Raw genomic sequence first — 19440 nt, forward strand, 5'->3', positions numbered from 1 at the left:
ACTCTGAGATATCAGGAGCAGCAGCAGATGACATATATGTCCCGAGGCTGTGGTCTTACAACAGCCTGCGTCTTTTGTCAGACCAGACTGAACCCAGACCATCACTCTTTTGTCTTCCTTACAAGCTTGATTCCATGATTACTTCCAGGCTGTGGCTCTGGTGTTGGAGTTGTGGCAGGAGGAGGAGGAGGATGGTCCAACTCACACAGGTGGATTTTGCTTGTGAGTTCAACCCCTCAACCCCTTATTTAGGGCCAGATAGATCACTTCCTCACAAATGAGGCGTTGGCCCACTTCTATTTCATGCATTTTGCTGGCTACCATGCAGGCATAGGCCTCTTGAATATTGGGGGTGGTTCTGAGGGCCGCAGTAGCCTCCCGAATCAAAGAAAGAGCTGACTCCTCCATGTTCCTCCCCTTCCTGGTACTTTTTGTTGGAAGGCAGAGGGGAGGAACCTAGGATTTGGTCAGGCTACTGGGCACGGCCACCTCCTGGCTGCCACTTACCCCTGCCTCCTCCTGGCTGAGACTTTCTACGGCCACCTCCTGGCTGCCACTTTCCACGGCCACCTCCTGGCTGAGACTCTCCACGGCCTCCTCCTGGCTGAGACTTTCCTGTGTATGAAAATAGGACATAGTTTTAGTTTTTTGGTCATCAATCACACACAATTTAGAGCTCATGACTGTCGCAAATTGAATGTTAACAAATAGAAAAGACTATCATTCTGACCCCAGCATTTTTCCTTCTTGTCCCAATCATTTTTGGCTACTATTGTCTATTGATATGTAAACCACTTTGTTAATTCCGAAATTAGTGATCAATACTAACATCTAGTTAATATCATTCAATTTTTGCACACAAAATATGTAGAACAATGCTACACCTGGCTCAAGCTGGGCTCCTCCACATCTTCCTGGGTGGAAGGCCCAGGTTGTACGTCGGAAGCCTCATCTGATCTGGAAGGAGGAGTGGAAGGAAGAGTGGAAGGAAGGGTTAAGAGTGATGGCCAGATTTCAGTCTGGTCTGACAAAAACCGCAGTCTGTCGTAGTACCAGAGCCTGGGGACATAAACGTCATCTGCTGCTGCTCCTGCTCTCATGGAATCCTGGACCTTCTTGCGCTCCCTATTATATGTGCTCCTCAGGCCACCAATTTTGCACTTCAAATAGGGAATGGTTGCCGTGGGAATCATTCGAGCAATTGATCCAGCGCTGCCTTCCTCTTTATTTTATTATTATAAAAAGACCTTTCACCTGCCACAGACAGGGCAGCTCCCTGTATTTATCAATGAAGTTGGGGAGGAAGTCATGATCATTGAATCTATCCATTTTATCTGCAAGACACAACACAAGACAAACCCTAATTTCAGGCTAAACTCTCCAAATCTTGTCCCAATATAGGCCTCAATCTATAAGCAGTATAGACCACTGATGTCCCAAGTTAAAATGGTATCTTGGTTAGCACGATTGGCGCTTCCGCTACTCCATCCTCTGCTCACAGATCATACGTACAACGCACACGTGTTACTCTTTACATACACTGCGCATGCGTGAGACTCCGCCAGCCCCTAACCTTCTTTCTAGTATATTCCCCGCCCCTTCTCTTTCGGCGCAGTGGGAGAGCACATGGCGGAGAAAGAGCAAGTGCATGCAGAGGAGAGCAGCAACGAGGAGGACAACGAAAGCCCGGAGCCACAAACATTCCGATGCCAGAGGAGATTTAAGGCATCAAATATGTCCTTTGTAGAGATGGTGTAGATGGCAGACATCTTGAAGAGGGCCAACTATGACGGGAAATATGGACCGTACAGAAACCCAAATGTCAGAAATGCCAAAATCATGGCTAAAGTTGTGAAAATTTTGGGGTACGGCGATCCAAGGATGACCTGAGGAAACGATGGTCAGACCTCAAATTGAGGGAGCAGGATCAGTACAGAAGAATCAAGAGAGTGCTGCAAAAAAGTATGTATTTTGTCTGTGTTCCTATTATTATTATTACTTTCATGCTGCTCCATGTGCTTTTATTTACTGTTGTACAGTTTAAAATGGCAAGTTTCAGGTTCATGGGCACAGTAATCGTTTGTAGTAAAAATCATTTGTTCGCCCACTAATACAATGTTTTTGGCAGATGCAGGTTGACTACATTTGTTCATGCCTATTTGTGTTAAAAAAAGTTTGTTGTCTAGATGGGTTTGTAACTAGAATGAAATGCAAACTTGATTCAGTGTAAGGAGAGGACACTCAGCAGCTGTTTACACATCTGGACGCAGGAGCACTAGTGTGGGACACCAGAACACCCTTTTTAGGGTGTCCCAAACAGGTGCTCCAGTAGATACTAGGGGTGTCTCTATGTGTGAAACTTGCACAAAACAGATAAGTATTCCAGCTTGAAGAAAGGGAAAAAATCATGTCTTCAGCTTGGAACTCTGCCAAAACAGACAATTTTATGTCACTCTCAAGCAATGTTTCATATTCCTAATTCTGTCCTCAAATATCTGTGTGCTAAGTATACCTATGTTTAAATTCTCATAGGGGAGAAAAGACTCAGGACATGTGAGGTCCCCAGGGACCCCCAACCTCCTAAAGAAGGGGAAGTCAAAACACCACAACCTCAGGATGTGGCGGAAGGAGAGGTTTATGAAGTGGGTGAAATAGTGACCACAACAGCTGAGTGTCTGAGACCACAGCTTCAAGTAATAGATGTATGCCTGCATATTTATAATACATGGTGTGTTTTATTCTTTTTAGGTGATGTGGATGTTGTGGAAGAAGAATCTCATTTCACCAGTGCAAGTGCACACGTCCTCATCAGGGGAGATTATGGTGTGCAATCGTGATTTAGAAAAGATAAAGGAAAACACCAATGATGTTCAACAAAAAATGAAGAACATCATTGATGTTTTAGGCAGAATCTAAAACACACAAAAATTGTACCCTTTTGTTGTGTAAATTTGTCTTTAAAATCAAGTTTTAAAGTATTTTAAGAGCCAAATTTTGAAGATGCACACAGTGTGTCAACATGTGCTATCTGCCATCACGGGATATCAATGTACGCGTTTTGTGGGTGCAACCCCTTCCTCGCAACTAAAGTAGATGAGAGGAAGGGGTTGCACCCCCAAAACACATCCATTTATCCCCCATGATGGGAGCTAGCATATGTTGACATTAGGCATGGGATCAGGAGGGAAATCCACATTTTGACATGAAATTTGTGTGCATCTTCAAAATTTGGCTTTTACAGGGGTGATATCACCCCATCTGATGAAGGCAATATCAACACAGTTTGGACATACTAATGTCTGATATTGCCTTCACTTTGTCAAAGTTAAACTTTGTAGGTTCCTGAGTTGTGTATGTTTTATGGTTTTAAACATGCCTGTTTACCCCAAAAAGGCTATTTGTACTGTCAAACTTAAAAATGCTACACAACAAATATGTTGGTTTGTTCAAAAACCTTTTTGTAATGCACATGTGAATGTGTATTGAGTAAAATTTTTTATGCTCAACAATCTGTGGCTTCTTCTTTCAATGCTCAATACCAGTTTGTTGGTGTTTACAGTGGCAATGGGGGATATTTGTGATAATGTCCTTCGCGCTACTGTGAGAAAAAGGAGCGTGATGACGACCAATCAACAAAAATAATAAAAATAATCAAAATTAACACAAATAATAAAACGTGAATCAACTGTGATGATGTCTACTATAGACTGCAGCAAAATCGAAAGTGTTCACATTGCACTCTAATAATCGTAAAGATGAAGGGATTTCGCGCATCAAATCTATCACATAATAAGTGAAAATGTGGCTAACACATATTATAAGACTAATGCATGGGTGTGAGAAAAAAATGGTGTACACAAAATAGTTCAAACTATTATCTAATATCTAAATTCAAATTAATAAAGTGAAGTGAAAAAGTTCATAAATGGTGAATTGCATCAGCTGGGATCAGATACATGGAAAATACATAAATACTGATGGTAATCTTCATATAGAGAGTGCCGGTCTTAGCAGGCTCTCAGAACTCTCACCTTAAGAGAATGGGGGATATTTACTAAAGGCAAATCCACTTTACACTACAAGTGCAGTTTCAGTGCAGTTTCAAGTACACTTGTAGTGCAAAGTGGATTTGCCTTTAGTAAATAACCCCCACAGTGCTCTAAAATTTGCCACAATCAGGGCATTTTCGGGACTCAAAACAATTAATAATTCATGGTGCTGAAAAGAATGTGTTTTTTTTTAGCATTAATGCATTACATACATTAAAACAAAAACAAGGTGTGTGTGTAGCAGACCCACAACATAATAGTTAGCTGAAGAAGAGATTGTCACCTCATGTATCAAATAAATTACGTCTGCACTATTGAAGAAAATGGCCAAAAAGAAAAGCCCATTGGAGAACCTAGGAGACGGCTAAAAGAAACACAAGCAGTAAATCAAATGAAATATTATTTCAGTTTAAAAAAAAATATTTTAAAAATGTTTCTCAAACATTTACTGGCATATCAATGGCCCCCCTACCCACAAAGTATTCCAGATATTTTTGACGGACTTCACAGCGTTTTGGGGGGGGCAAGCCAGGACAGCCAGCTTCAAGTACCGTCAGGGTTGACTGATCTGGCAATTCTGTCTCAGGCCCAACTGAGGCCACATAGTTCGAAGCATTTCTCTTAAGAAAGTTGTGCATAATGCAGTATACAAGTACGATATGGTTTATTTTGTATTTTGCCATGTGAATTGGCGTCAGGAATAGGCGGAATCGGCTGGCCATTATGCCGAAAGCATTCTCCACCACTCTTTTGGCTCTGGCCAGCCAGTAGCTAAAAACCCACTGTTTTGGGGTGAGGGTCCTCATGGGAAATGGCCGAATCAGGTGTTCACCAAGCCCAAACACTTCATCAGCAACAAAGACTAATGGTAGACCAGCCACGTTGTCTTCTGCAGGTGGCAATCCCAAGCCACCACTCTGGAGCTGTCGGTAGAACTTGGTTTGGGCAATGACTCCACCATCTGACATCTGGCCATTCTTTCCCACATCCACATAGAGAAGCTCATATGTTGCTGACAGCACCGCCAACATCACTATACTATTAAACCCCTTATAGTTGTAATAGTATGACCCCGAGTTGGGGGGTGGCACAAGGGGGACGTGTTTCCCATCAATTGCCCCTCCGCAGTTGGGAAAGTCCCACTGCTGGGCAAAGTGGGATGTCACAGTCTGCCATTCCTGTGGCGTTGAAGGAAACTGTGGAGTAAAACAAGAAAAAAATTAGTACTTTTGCACATAACATTGCTAGCAGATTAGACACTGTTTTGCTTGCGTCTGTCTAGCAAGGTTACTTTGTGGTATACGCAAGGAAGCTGAGAGTTCTGCAGTGTGTAAATGTGCTTTTACTATACAAAGATGCTGTACATACAAAACTATTACAATATTAGGAATACAATACAAGACTGACAGATATCTATAACAAGTAAAATGCCTAGCAAATGAACAGGCTATGGTCTATAACAGTACAAATACATTTAAGAGTTACTTAACTTTGGTTACTGTATGTTCGTGATCTCCATTGGCAATGATTTTCCTTGAGACCAGGCACCTTCTTGTATCATGAGTGGTTTCTGATCTTAAAACATGATGAGCTCTTTCCCAGTCTCTACTGCCTTTTATTTGTACAAGTTTGTTGACAAAAGTTAATGGTTGCAAACTTGTTTCCATAACAACCTACTAACAGTCATTCTTTCAGTTTGAGAGCCCCTCTTACCTACTAACTGTAGCTATAGAGACAATAGCCTATTCAAACTGTCAATTGAATACAACAATGGTATCTACGTACCCATTGTATGCAACAGCATTTGTTTGAACCGGACAGTAATCTGACCAACTCACTATTGTAATATCGTCCCATGTAATGTTATGTCTGATTAATATAAAAAATCATATTTTAACAAACGCAACACAGACACAAACATTCATGGACAACATCAGTATAACGTTTATTTTAAGGAGTATTTAAAGACAAAAATATAAGGTCAATTTATCAGATTCCTCACCCCCTCTGATGGCCCATTTAAAAATTTTAGGGGGGGGAGATGTTTTGGACAGGTAACCCTCTCCACTTCTTCGAGAGCTGAATTCATACATAATGTGTGTTACTTTGGTCAGCCCCTCCTTACTTACACTATTGGCAGCCGCTGGACAGGTAAGAAGTGTCATAATACAAAAATATAAATACACATTGTACAAATTGAAGCACAATATTACATTCTGCAATTACCTATCAAGATAATAGGAGAACAAAACTTTAAACAGTACCATTTGAAAGTATTCAGGCAGGCCCTTGCACTACATGCTTTGGTGAATTCATCCATAAATCTGACCACAAAAGAGGTAGGTATAGTGTGTATGGGTTTGACAAAGTCAGCAGATAGAGGATTGGTATCGGTTGACTAAGTGGTTGGTGGGTGGGAGGGAGGGTTCCAAATGAATTTGGGCTCCCCCCGAAAAAGCTTCTGGCACTCTGCCTGAATTTAAGGACAACAATCATATTTTTACACATTTTAGGGGGTGTTTAGGGTAACGCACTACAATGGAGCTGACAAAATACATTGTTAAATGACTAGGCTATATGTGTATGGGCCAAGGATAGCATGCTGGGGAGGTTAGGGAAGGCAAATATGCATAAAGGACAAGAGAAAGAACTTTAAAAACTTCCAGCATGCATGAGGACAAAGGGGACATTCATAGCATATTACAATTATGGCAATTATGGAATGATTAAATAAATACAATACATTAGCAAACATTAAATACATAGAATGTGATGTTGAATGTGATGTTAAAGGATAAAACTTACCCTAATATAGTTCTTCTGCAGGACCTGTATGATGACAGAACAGGTCTCTGGAATAATGATTCCCAGAGCCTGGGGGGAGATGCCTGTCGAGAACTTGATGTCCTGCAGACTTCTCCCCGTCGCCAAGTACCACAAGGTGGCGATGAGCCTCTGCTCGGGAGTGATGGCTTGCCACATGCAAGTGTTCTGCTTGGTAATATAGGGGGACAGCATAGCCAAAAAACTGTGAAAAACGGGGTCCGTCACCGGGAGATAATTCCTGAAATCATCAGGATTATTCTCACGGAGAATTGGTCACGCTGGAATAACCAATTCTTTGCCCATGAACTCCTCCTCCCCCTGTTCATGGACTGGGCTTGGGTCAAAGTAAGAACCCCAACACCAAGCCCCCACATAGCACAAACTCTACGATGAGTATGTACCCACAACATGGCTAGAAAACAGTCAGCTGGTCAGAACGAACTAACAGAACGCACTGAAAATCAGAAAGGCCTGAGAAGAGAGACCTGAAAATCAGAAATGAGCGGACAAAAACGCACTGAAAAACTGATACGAACTATAAAAGAATGCACTAAAAAACAGATATGAACTGACTACACACACTGCAAAACAGATACGAACCCAAAAACACAAACTGAAGATCAGTAATGATCTGAAAAGCACGAGGCTGAAAGGCGCAAATCATCTCTTACCAAACTTCTGCTAACACGAGATTAGCAGAAAGAGCCCAAAGGGTGGCGCACTGGCTATTAAACTTCCTTTTTCTAGTCCCGTAGTACGTGTTGTACATCAGCACATTCTTGCCGATCGGAATTTCCGAAAACATTGTGCGACCATGTGTATGCAAGACAAGTTTCAGCCAGCATCCGTCGGAAATAAAACCATAGTTTGGTTGTCGGAAATTCCGATCGTCTGTACGCAGCATTAGAGTCTACAAACTATGATATACAGCTTTTTTTTCTCCAGCATTCTAGACAGTGACTCAAACTAGACATGAGGATTATTAAAAACTGTCGCTCCCTTGTTGACGTAAATTTTTCAGAATGTAAGACATTAGTGTGAGAGAGATGCCTAGCTCACCCAACCAGTGAAGGGTGACACATAAAAACAGGTGAGTATTGCTCTAGTTCATTTAACCACTTGCCGACCTCCCCATAGCACATTTACTGCTACATGGCAGCTGCGCATGATCATGTACTGTATACATACGTAATCCTACACTTCTGGGTGTCGGATGCCAGGGTAAAATCCCAGCGGGAGCTGATCAGCGTGTCCCATGGACTTGATGTCTGCCGACACCCGCTGATCGTTCAGTACACAGGCAGAGCGGCAGTCGGTTTATGTAAACAAGGCAGATTGCCATTCTGTCAGTACAGAAGGCCCATGCCTTCTGTACTGACAGAATGGCAATCTGCCTTGTTTACATAAACCGACTGCACACAGGAACACAGGATCCATTCCTGTGTTCCTGTAAAATAGAAACACAAATCCATGCCTTCCACTAGTAAAAGCACCTCCCTTACTACACTGAATCACCAGCTAGGCACACATTTAACCCTTTGATTACACCTGATGTTAGCCCCTTCCCTGGCAGTGTCTTTAGTACAGTGACAGTGCATATTTTTAGCACTGATCACTGTAATAATGTCATGGGTCCCCAAAAAAGTGTCAGGTGTCCGATTTGTCTGCCGCAATATCGCAGTCCCACTATAAGTTGCTGATCGCTACCATTATTAGTAATAAATAAATAGATAGATAAAAATTCCATAAATATTACTCATAGTTTGTAGATGCTATAACTTTTGCACAAACCAATCAATATACGCTTATTGGGATTTTTTTTAGCAAAAATATGTAGCAGAATAGATATTGTCCTAAACTGATGAAGAAAATAGATTTTTTACATATTTTTGTTGTCAGCAATTATCAGTTAAATTAACGCAGTGCCGTATCGCAAAAAATGGCCTGGTCAGGAAGGGGGGTAAATCTTCCAGAGGTGAAGTGGTTAACTCTAGAAAGTTGTTACCGGTCAACGGATCACTAGTGTTACATAAACTCACTAAGGAGGCAGTTGCAAGAAGTTGCAGTTGCAAGAATTGATAGATTGAAAAATGTACAAGTCATTGGCAGATAAAATAGTAAATAAATACTTTATGTATTTCAGCAGTGTAATTGGCTGGTTGCCTGATGTTCAAATTTAAGGAAAAACTGTTAGAAATATTGTAACAATCTTACCGTCTTATTTTGAAGACGAAGTAAACAATTACTCCAATGAGAAGAAGAAATATTAAAATGCCTAATACAGATCCAACAATAACTCCTATTAACAAAAAAAGTTTATGTCAATATATCTGTGCAATATTGGACTTAATGTCATTTATTTTGTTCTGGCTTATTTTTTTATACCTGTACTATCAGTGTAGCATTCTAATCCGTCAGTGACATCGCTTTCATCTGTTCCCAGAGTGACTACTTTAACCGTGTATTCTTTAGCAGGTTGAAGGCCAGATATTACATTGCTTCTATTACAGTTGCAGTTATAGCGCTTATCATTGACCACCACTTGGATTTCAGAATAATTGCCAACTGGACACAGAAATTCCACTCTTATCTGGTAACCATCGACTTTTGAGCATTTAACGCTTTGGACACGATCTGGTACTAAGAAAAAGAAAATGATTACTACCAATTTATCCTAAAGGGAAAGTACAGTGAATTTTAAGAAGCATATATAGTATTTTGAGATATTATGTCAAATACCCCCAAAATGACCCCTTTTTGGAAAATAGACAGCCTGAGGCATTTAAGGAGAAGTATGGGAATGCAAAAATAGGTAGTACATAATACCCTCATACCTGCATTGCATTTCTTTCTTTCCTCAGCCCTTTAGTTTTTGCAGAATAGTCTTTTGAAGAGTCTAGAAGCAGCCTCTAATGGTTCTCTCTCAGTTCAAAAGTTTGCAGGGGGTGGATACAGCTCCTCAATCCAGCCCCTCCTTCACTCCCTCTCTCTCTTGGACATGTGGGTGTGATTGGTGAAGAGGTGCACACCCAAGCTGCTATCTAGAGCGAGCACTTTCTTCACGTGCCTCTGTTTCCATGGCAGCATGTCCCCAGCTAAAGCAGAGACAGTATGACACAAGCAGTGAAGTCTCCTCACCTTTCCCTGGTTATTATTATCTGCAAGCTCTCCTCTGAGAATCCAACAGCTCTCCCCTGGGCTTTGATGTTCCTGTGTCCTCTGAATTCCCCCTCCCCCTCGCTCATTCAAAGTCTGAGTCAGAGTCTCCTCCAACCCATGGGGGAAGGGGGAGTGTGACTGAACACTTCTCATGTCCAGTAATGAACACAGGTAAGCTCTCTACACATAGCACTAAGCTTTCTACACATAGCACTGTGTTATATCAGAAGAGGAGATATGGAGCATAGTAACCTGTTTCCTGTGTCTGTTCTCTGAAATTAGCACAGTGCTATGTGTAGAGAGCATACCTGTGTACAGTACATAGGAGAGGGAGACTGACAACCCCCCACATCTAAAGTGACCCCCGATATGTCCCCAGACACTCCTTTATTGTACATACAAATCATCCCTCTGCCACTGATCCCATCCCTCCACCACCATCCCTCTGCCACTGATTCCATCCCCCATCCCATGTACTCCTATACAGTCCCATCATCCCCATCCCCTGTACTCCTATACAATCCCATCATCCCCATCCCCTGTACTCCTATATAGTCCCATCATTCCCATCCCCTGTACTCCTAAACAGTCCCATCATCCCCACCCCTGTACTCATGCAGTCCCATCATCCCCATCCCCTGTACTCATCCCCATCCTCTGTACTCCTACAGTCCCATCATCCCCATCCCCAGTAAACTTATACAGTCCCATCATCCCCATCCCCTGTACTCCTAAACAGTCCCATCATCCCCATCCCCAGTACTCCTAAACAGTCCCATCATCCCCATCCCCTGTACTCCTATACAATACCATCACCCCCACCCCCTGTACTATACAGTCCCATCATCCCCATCCCCAGTACTCTTATACAGTCCCATCATCCCCATCCCATGTACTCCTAAACAGTCCCATCATCCCCATCCCCTGTACTCCTATACAATCCCATCATCCCCATCCCCTGTACTCCTATACAGTCCCATCATCCCCATCCCCTGTACAGTCCCATCATCCCCATCCCCTGCACAGTCCCATCATCCCCAGTACTCCTATACAGTCCCATCATCCCCAGTGCTCCTATACAGTCCCATCATCCCCATCCCCTGTACTCCTATACAGTCCCATCATACCCTGTAATGTTATACAATCCCATCATTCCCCTCCCCTATACTCCTATACAGTCCCATCATCCCCATCCCCAGTACTCCTAAACAGTCCCATCATCCCCATCCCCTGTACTCCTATACAGTCCCATCATCCCGATCTCCTGTACTCCTATACAATACCATCATCCCCACCCCCTGTACTATACAGTCCAATCATCCCCATCCCCAGTACTCCTATGCAGTCCCATCATCCCCATCCCCTGTACTCCTATACAATCCCATCATCCCCATCCCCTGTACTCCTATACAGTCCCATCATCCCTATCTCCTGTACTCCTATACAATACCATCATCCCAACCCCCTGTACTATACAGTCCCATCATCCCCATCCCCAGTACTCCTATACAGTCCCATCATCCCCATCCCCTGTACTCCTATACAATCCCATCATCCCCATCCCCTGTACTCCTATACAGTCCCAACATCCCCATCCCCTGTACAGTCCCATCATCCCCTGCACAGTCCCATCATCCCCTGCACAGTCCCATCATCCCCTGTACTCCTATACAGTTCCATCATCCCCAGTACTCCTATACAGTCCTATCATCCCCATCCCCTGTACTCCTATACAGTCCCATCATCCCCATCCCCTGTACTCCTACACAGTCCCATCATACCCTGTAATCTTATACAATCTCATCATTCCCCTCCCCTGTACTCCTATACAGTCCCATCATCCCCATCCCCTGTTCTCCTATAGAGTCCCATCATCCCCATCCCCTGTACTCCTATACAGTCCCATCATCCCCATCCCCTGTACTCCTATACAATCCCATCATCACCATCCCCTGTACAGTGCCATCATCCCCATCCCCTGTACTCCTATACAGTCCCATCATCCTCTGTACTTCTATACAGTCCCATCATCCCCATTACCTGTACCTCTAGCAATGTCTAACCAGCATATGTACATGGAAAGCTCCATGACCTCAATCACATAGAACAATCTGAATAGCCAATAAAATGATGAAATCACAATATTAGCTCTAATTGTTTTGCAGTAAATGCAGGCAATGCTGACAAATGCAATGTTGTATTTTTCTTTAAAAATGTATTCTATGCATTATAATTTTAGCAGGAAAATGGAATATAATACACTGTACAGAGCACTATCACTGATTTCTACACCCACTAATGCCTGCTGCTTTCCTGAATGTGTGCTGAGATAGTTCGGTCTGAAACAGGGAGGAGGGAGAGGGGAGGGGGAGTGGGGAGAGGCAGGAGGAGAGCAGCTCTGTGTGTTGTGTTTAGTCTCCAGAAATAGCAGAGAGCCCAGAGCCGATGTCAATCACAGAGAGGAGAAGGAAGGGAGGTGGATCCAGACTCCCCATTGTTGGTATGATGCTTCAAGAAAGTCTGTAGTGTAGACCCTCCCACAGGTACTTAAAGAGGAGGGCCCATTAAAAAAAAAAATTAAAAGTCAGCAGCTACAAATACTGCAGCTGCTGACTTTTAATTGGACACTTACCTGTCCCAGGGTCCAGTGATAGGGGGGATCAAAGCCCCGCTCATCTCCCCCTCTGTTCAGCAGCACCGGCATTGCAACTGTGGGCGCCGGGCTGTGGCTTCACAGCTGGGCACCCACTGCGCATGCGCGAGCGCGCCGCGCGCCGTGATTGGCTGCTCAGTCACCTGGGACCTGTAATGGGTCCCAGATGATTGACAAGAGGGAGGGAGCAGAGCTGAGCCCTTCCTGTGCCGAGGGGGAAGTGATGTCACCAGCTCAGGCACTGAAAGAGGCAGACCACGAGGGACCCCCTAGCAACAGGCATTTAGAGGTGAGTAAAAAAAAAAATTTCCAAACATTTTTTTTTATTTCTTTTTAGGAATTTTCATGCATTTTTTTTTTTTTTTTTGGGTGGAACACCACTTTAAAACTATTTTAACAGAAACAGTGCACTTCTCAGAAGGCAGGAAAGATTTGTAGATACTAGCAGCTCATAAGGATTAGGATTAAGCAAAAAAAAGGAAAGCCATACTTTTTTTTTTTTTTTCCTTGTCAAAAGAAGTTTATTGAGTATACAATGTTATAAAGATACATAAAGTAAGTTTACAAGGATCTATAAAGTAAGCTCATTGTTTTACAGTAGGGTTTATATAGGTATATATCATGAAATTTCAAATATTAAACATTGGGTTCACGTAAACCTAAATTAAAGATATATATCATTTCCTTAGTTACTTTTGTAGGTATTTAAATGATTTATACCTACTATACATATTGTTTACAAGTAGAGTGTATATAGGTCAAATAAATTCTGATAATGAGCTTTAATCGTAAGGTGGAGAAAAGGAAAGAGAAAGAAGAAAAAGGGTTGAAAGGTAGAGGTATGGTCCACAACGTTGTCCCGCTCGTCAGTTTATTATTCTTTTTAGTTCTCTTTGAAGCCTTAGAATGGGTGTCTCTGTAAGTCATTTAATCTGTTACCATGGCAACAGGACAGAGTCATTGAAGTTTGACAGGAACTGTTGTTTTATCCAAGGATGCCAAAGTTTTTCAAATTTTGGAATTTGATTTTGATCGATGGCTACCATCTTAGCATGGGACATTGTATTATTCATTCTGTGAATTGTTTCTGCTAGTACCAATGTAGGAGATTTCCATGCCTTGGCCACTGTTTGTTTTGCAGCCGTTATTAGTTGGATCATAAGTTTGAATTGAGAGAGTGTTAACCATTCCGGTTTTAGATTAAGTAAAGTTAAATATGGATCTGGTTGTATTATTTTTTTAAATATTTTAGATGCAATCACGAAGACTTCCTTCCAGAAGGTTTGGATTACTGGGCACGTCCACCATATGTGTAAATATGTGCCTATTTCTGGGCATCCTCGAAAACAAAGAGCTGAGGTATTAGGTGAATATTTTGCCACTCTAGCGGGTACAAGGTACCAGCGAGTTAGGACTTTATAATTTGTCTCCAGTGCTAAGATGTTGGGTGAAGATGACTTAGATGTGAGCCATATGTTAGACCAGTCCGTGTCTTCTAAAGTTCGTCCCAGGTCCTCCTCCCACCTCTGAACGTAAGAGGGTCTATTAAGATTTGCTACTCCATATAATTGATTATAAAGTGATGAAATTGTACCTTTAGCAAATGGATCTTTTGTACAGATTGATTCAAAAATGGATAATTGGGATAATGGTGTATCCCCCTTTAGGAATGGTGTATAGAAATTTTTGATTTGGAGATATCTAAATATCTCAGAGTTTGGTAGATCATATTTTTCTCTAAGCGATGGGAATGAAAGGAATGATTTAGATGCTATGAAGTCATTTAGTGTCTGAATGCCTGATGTTGTCCAAGCTTTAAAAGAATTTGGGTAGATCCATGCCGGATAAAAGGCCGGATTTCTGATAAAAGAAAGGAGAGGATTGTGTGGAGATTGTAACTGATATTTGGTTTTTAGTTTATCCCAGAGAGATAAGAAGTGTTTAGTTATGGGATTATGAATTTTAAAGCGGTCTTTAGGATCAAGCCATAATAAATTTGATATTAATAGAGGGTCATTTTCTGAAGCCTCTATAAATACCCATAATGGGATTTCCTGTTTTGCATGGTATTTGGACAGACTGGCCAAATGTGCCGCTCTGTAGTAGTTAGTAAAATTAGGGTATCCCAGGCCTCCTTTATTTTTGGGAAGATGTAGTGTGTGTATAGGTATACGTGGTTTAGAAGAGCCCCATATAAACGAAGTTGCTCTTTTTTGTACTATTCTCAAAAAATAGGAAGGAATTGGAATAGGGAGGACTCTGAATAGATAAAGCAATTTGGGTAGAATAGTCATTTTGATTGCATTAATCTTCCCCATCCAGGATAAAGGAAGTTGCGACCATTGTTTTATTAGATTTGTGATCTGTCTTAATACAGGAGGATAATTGGTTGAGAATAAGTCAGAATGAGAGGCTGTTAAATGAATTCCAAGATATGGGATTGATTTTTCTGCCCATGTGAATGGGAGTGCAGCCCTAGCCGGGATCAATTCCATGTTTGTGAGTGAAATATTAAGCACTAGGCATTTCTTAGGATTAATCATAAGGCCGGATAGGGCTGCAAATCCATCAAGAGCTGGTATTAAGTTAGGACCAGAGACCTGTGGTGATGATAGAAAAAGTAATATATCGTCTGCAAATATATATAATTTGTGTGTAATACCTCCTACTTCAATGCCAGTTATAGTTTGGTTTGTTCTGATATATTGGGCCATGGGTTCGAGTATAAGGGCAAATAATAAGGGAGATAATGGGCAACCCTATCGGGTACCTCTTTCAATATTAAAGGCTTCAGATTTGTATCCAGCATATTTTATAAAGGCTTTGGGTTTATTATATAATGCTTTGATCCATGTTAAAAAGTGGGGTCCAAAACCCCATTTTTGTAATGAATATTGCATATATTGCCAGGATACTGTGTCAAATGCCCTCTTAATATCGAGAGATAGAAAACATAAAGGGATTTTCCGTTTTTTAGCAATATGTGCCAATAACACTGCCCTGCGTATATTATCGCCTGCCTGTCTATTTGGCATGAAGCCTACTTGATCTCTATGTATTAATTTTCCTATAATGCTATTGAGGCGTTTTGCTATTATTTTTGCTAATAATTTAATATCGAGGTTTAACAGAGAGTTAGGCCGATAATTCACACAGGAAGTATCATCAGAAAGGGGTTTTGGGATCATACAAACAATTGCCATTAGTGTTTCTTGCCGAAAAGAATGTCCATCTAGAAGTTTGTTAAAAGTTTCAGTGAGAATGGGAGAGAGTATTTCTGAGAATGTTTTATAGTATAAAGCCGAGTAGCCGTCTGGGCCTGGTCTTTTGTTAAGTTTTAGGTCTTTTATGGCGTTAGCAACTTCATCTATAGTTATAGGCTCATCCAAACTGCTTTTTTGATTCTGAGATAACTCAGGTAAGGTTATTTTTGAGAAGAAGGATTCAGCCTCTGTAGGATTAAATTCATTGTTTGTCTTGTATAAAGTTGCGAGATGTGAGTGAAATTTATGGACTATTTTAACTGGATTACAAGTGTAAACATTTTTTTGATAATTTCAAACGTATTGGTTTGAAAGATTTGTTAGTTGAATTTAATGCCCGAGCCAAATATGTACCTGGTTTGTTTGTATTCATGTAGAAATTGTGTTTGGAGCGTTTGAGGGATTTATCAACTGACTCAGTGAGAAATAGATCGTATTCCAATCTAGATTTTTCCAGATGAGATTTTGTACTCTGAGATGGATTATCTTGAAATGATATGTAGGCTGCATTAAAATTGAGTTCTAGTTTTTTTGCTAGATTTTTGCATTCCCGTTTAAATAGTGCCATTTGTCTTTGTATTGTACCACGCAAGACAGGCTTATGAGCTTCCCACAGTGTTATTGGGGAGATGTCTGTTGTATTATTAATTGATATGTATTCCTTTAAAGCTTGTTCAATGGCCATCTGATGTAGTGGGTGTTTGAGCATTATGTCCGGTAAGTACCACGTTGGGTCATGCGCTTTTGGTATGGCTGAGGCTATAGTAGTGTATACTGCATTATGGTCAGACCACGGCATCGGAATTATATCTGATGCAATAATTTCTGGTATCATTCCTATTGTTAGAAAAATATGATCTATTCTGGTGAAGGTTTGATGAGGGTGCGAGAAATAAGTGAATTTCTTTTTCATTGGGTTACTTTCTCTCCATGAATCTACCAGATTGTATTTGGAAAGAAGTTGAGAAAAAGGTAATCTAGAGGTTATTTTGGATGGTGTAAAAGGTGATTTATCTAGAAATGGGAGGAGGACCTGGTTCGAATCCCCACACATTATCACTGTTCCTATTTTGTGTGTATTAATCACTTGTAATATATGTGAGAGGAATGGTGTAGGTTGTTTGTTAGGAGCGTAGTAGGAAATCACCATGATTGCTGTATCCATTATATGACCCATGAGTATCAGGTATCTACCTTCTGTGTCTTTAATTTCTGATGATAAGGTGAATGGTGTGGATCGGTGAAATGCAATTAGAGTTCCTCTTTGCTTGGTACAGGCAGAAGCCGTGTAAATTTGTTGATAAAAAGGAGAAATATATTTTGGAGTAGAATCTTTGGTGAAGTGTGTTTCTTGGAGGCATACTATGTGAGCCTTCTTGTTATGGAAAGTACGGAAGGCTTTGGTCCTTTTTTGAGGGACATTTATTCCCTGAACATTCAGGGAAAGTATATTCAGTGGTGCCATGGCAATAGATCAAATAGTTTTGACTTACTTTTTGTTATGCAGAGCTGACTGCGCAGATCAACCTGTGTGGACTGAAGAGATGAATAGATAGAAAAGAAACCAGTGAATTCTGGAGTAAAGAGTAAACAAAAAACATATGAGATTAGATGATACATTGTATAAATTATTTTTTGCAAGTAATCACAATTTACCCGTGAAAGAGAATAAATATCTCTCTCAGGGGAATAAGTGCCTTCGTCACACTCCCACATAATATGGTTGGGAGAATGAGGAGGGCTAATGGGGGTACACGGATCTTCCGCTTACAGGAGAGAAGTGCTATGTCAAAAGACATCAAAATGATGTTTCATTAGTTGGAGTGCAGAATATAGTTTTTGTTGAAATTATTTATTCCAGGATGGTTGTATATGGTTAGTCTTGCCCTAGGCTAAATAATTCAGTTAGAAAGGTACTGTTAATAACTTTGGTATTGATGAAGATAGTGTGAATTATTTTGGGATTTTAACCCTTTTAGAGTAAACAATTACATATTTTATTCATATGTAACTGTTTAGATATGTTAACTCATAAAATTGAGGTTGTATTGCTTCAGATTAGAATAAACAAAAACATAATTCTAGGAACTAGTTAGGTAATAATATATTTGTTTTAAGAAAAGAAAGAAAAAAAAAAAAAAAAAAAAAGCTTCCATTACTTCTGGATTATTGAACATATTTGTCCTAAAAAGTAATAAATCTATTGTTATTACCTGATAATATATAACTGAACAAGAATTTCCTTATTTCACTTATATAGTCTAAGGCTATATGAATCAGAAGTAATAAGAAATATAACTGGAATGTAACATGATCCCACACAGTGTGTGACTATCAGAATGCAGTTACATTCAGTTATAAATATAGTTTTTTTATAGAGAACCATCTCTTAGTATAATAAATGAAGAGATATCAGGAATTAGGATGTCAGTCCATTGAATCTTCTTGGTCCATGGATGATGTGGCATAACGGCCTCTTTTGTGAGAATGATGATTCCCATTTTGGTCTGAAATTTTCTGGGTGCTGCCTGAAGGTGAAGATGATGCCATTCTTCTGCGTGTGGGAGTGTTGCTGCTTGTGGGTTCTGTCAGATTTAATTTTAAAAGGGTTTTTGTAGTTCATCTGCTGATCTGCTTCTGTAAATTGTACCTTGGTAGTTAAATCTGACTGAAAAGGGGAAGCCCCATTGATACATAATGTTGTGGCTTTGCAGTTCCATTAGTTGGGGTTTCATGGATCGTCTTTTAGTAATAGTAAGTTGGGATAGGTCAGCAAAAAATTGATAATTGTGTCCTTGAAAATTAAGTTCCTTTTTTTCTCTTGCAGCAATTAGTATTTGTTCTTTCGTTCTGTAATAATGAAATTTTGTGATTATATCACGTGGGGGTCCATCTTTCTTTTTGGCTGTGAGGGCTCTGTGTACTCTGTCCAGTTCTAAACGTTCAATAGGGATATCTGGCTTTAGTTCTTGTAATAGAGCAGTAATAGTAGATTGCAGGTCTGTCACAGTTTCAGGTATTCCCCTTATGCGCAAGTTTGAACGTCTGGCTCTATTTTCGTAATCTTCGAGCTTAGTTTGAAGTATTAAATTCTCTTTTTTTTAATTGTTCCAATTCTGTTATATTTTCTTGGGTTGTAATTTCAATTTCATCCATTTTTATTTCTAAGGCTGCGGTGCGGTTTCCCAGCTCTCTTATTTCTTTGGTTAGGCTGTTTGTTATTTGGTCTGAGGTTTGTTTTAAAGCCTTATGAAGCATCTTTTCAAATTGTAATAATATTACTGGGGATACTGAGGAGGCTTGTGGAATAGTTTGTGAGAGGATTTGTTCTGTATCTGACTCAAATGGAGAGTCTTGCTGTGACATTTTCTGTCTGTGAGAGCGCCCTGATGCTGTATCTTGTGAGGTGACTGGAGCTGCTTTAGTTGCAGTGAGTGCCTGTGAGCTCTTTGTGAGGTGATTTTTATTTCTGCCACGGTTTCCTCCCAGT

General features: G+C 40.7%; 1 protein-coding gene across 2 annotated transcripts in view; it reads right to left on the reverse strand.

Annotated features, from left to right (window-relative positions):
- Positions 1–19440, reverse strand: part of LOC141110735 (receptor-type tyrosine-protein phosphatase H-like) — a 788595-nt gene that overhangs the window by 242115 nt on the left and 527040 nt on the right. For both annotated transcript variants that reach the window (XM_073602293.1, XM_073602291.1), the window contains 2 exons: positions 9261–9515; positions 9090–9174 (listed from right to left, as the gene is read on the reverse strand). In XM_073602293.1, coding sequence (XP_073458394.1) covers positions 9090–9174; positions 9261–9515 — 340 coding nt within the window. The remainder of the gene's footprint in view (positions 1–9089; positions 9175–9260; positions 9516–19440) is intronic.

The sequence above is a fragment of the Aquarana catesbeiana genome, linkage group LG10, assembly GCF_042186555.1.
Source record: "Aquarana catesbeiana isolate 2022-GZ linkage group LG10, ASM4218655v1, whole genome shotgun sequence".
Taxonomy (NCBI): domain Eukaryota; kingdom Metazoa; phylum Chordata; class Amphibia; order Anura; family Ranidae; genus Aquarana; species Aquarana catesbeiana.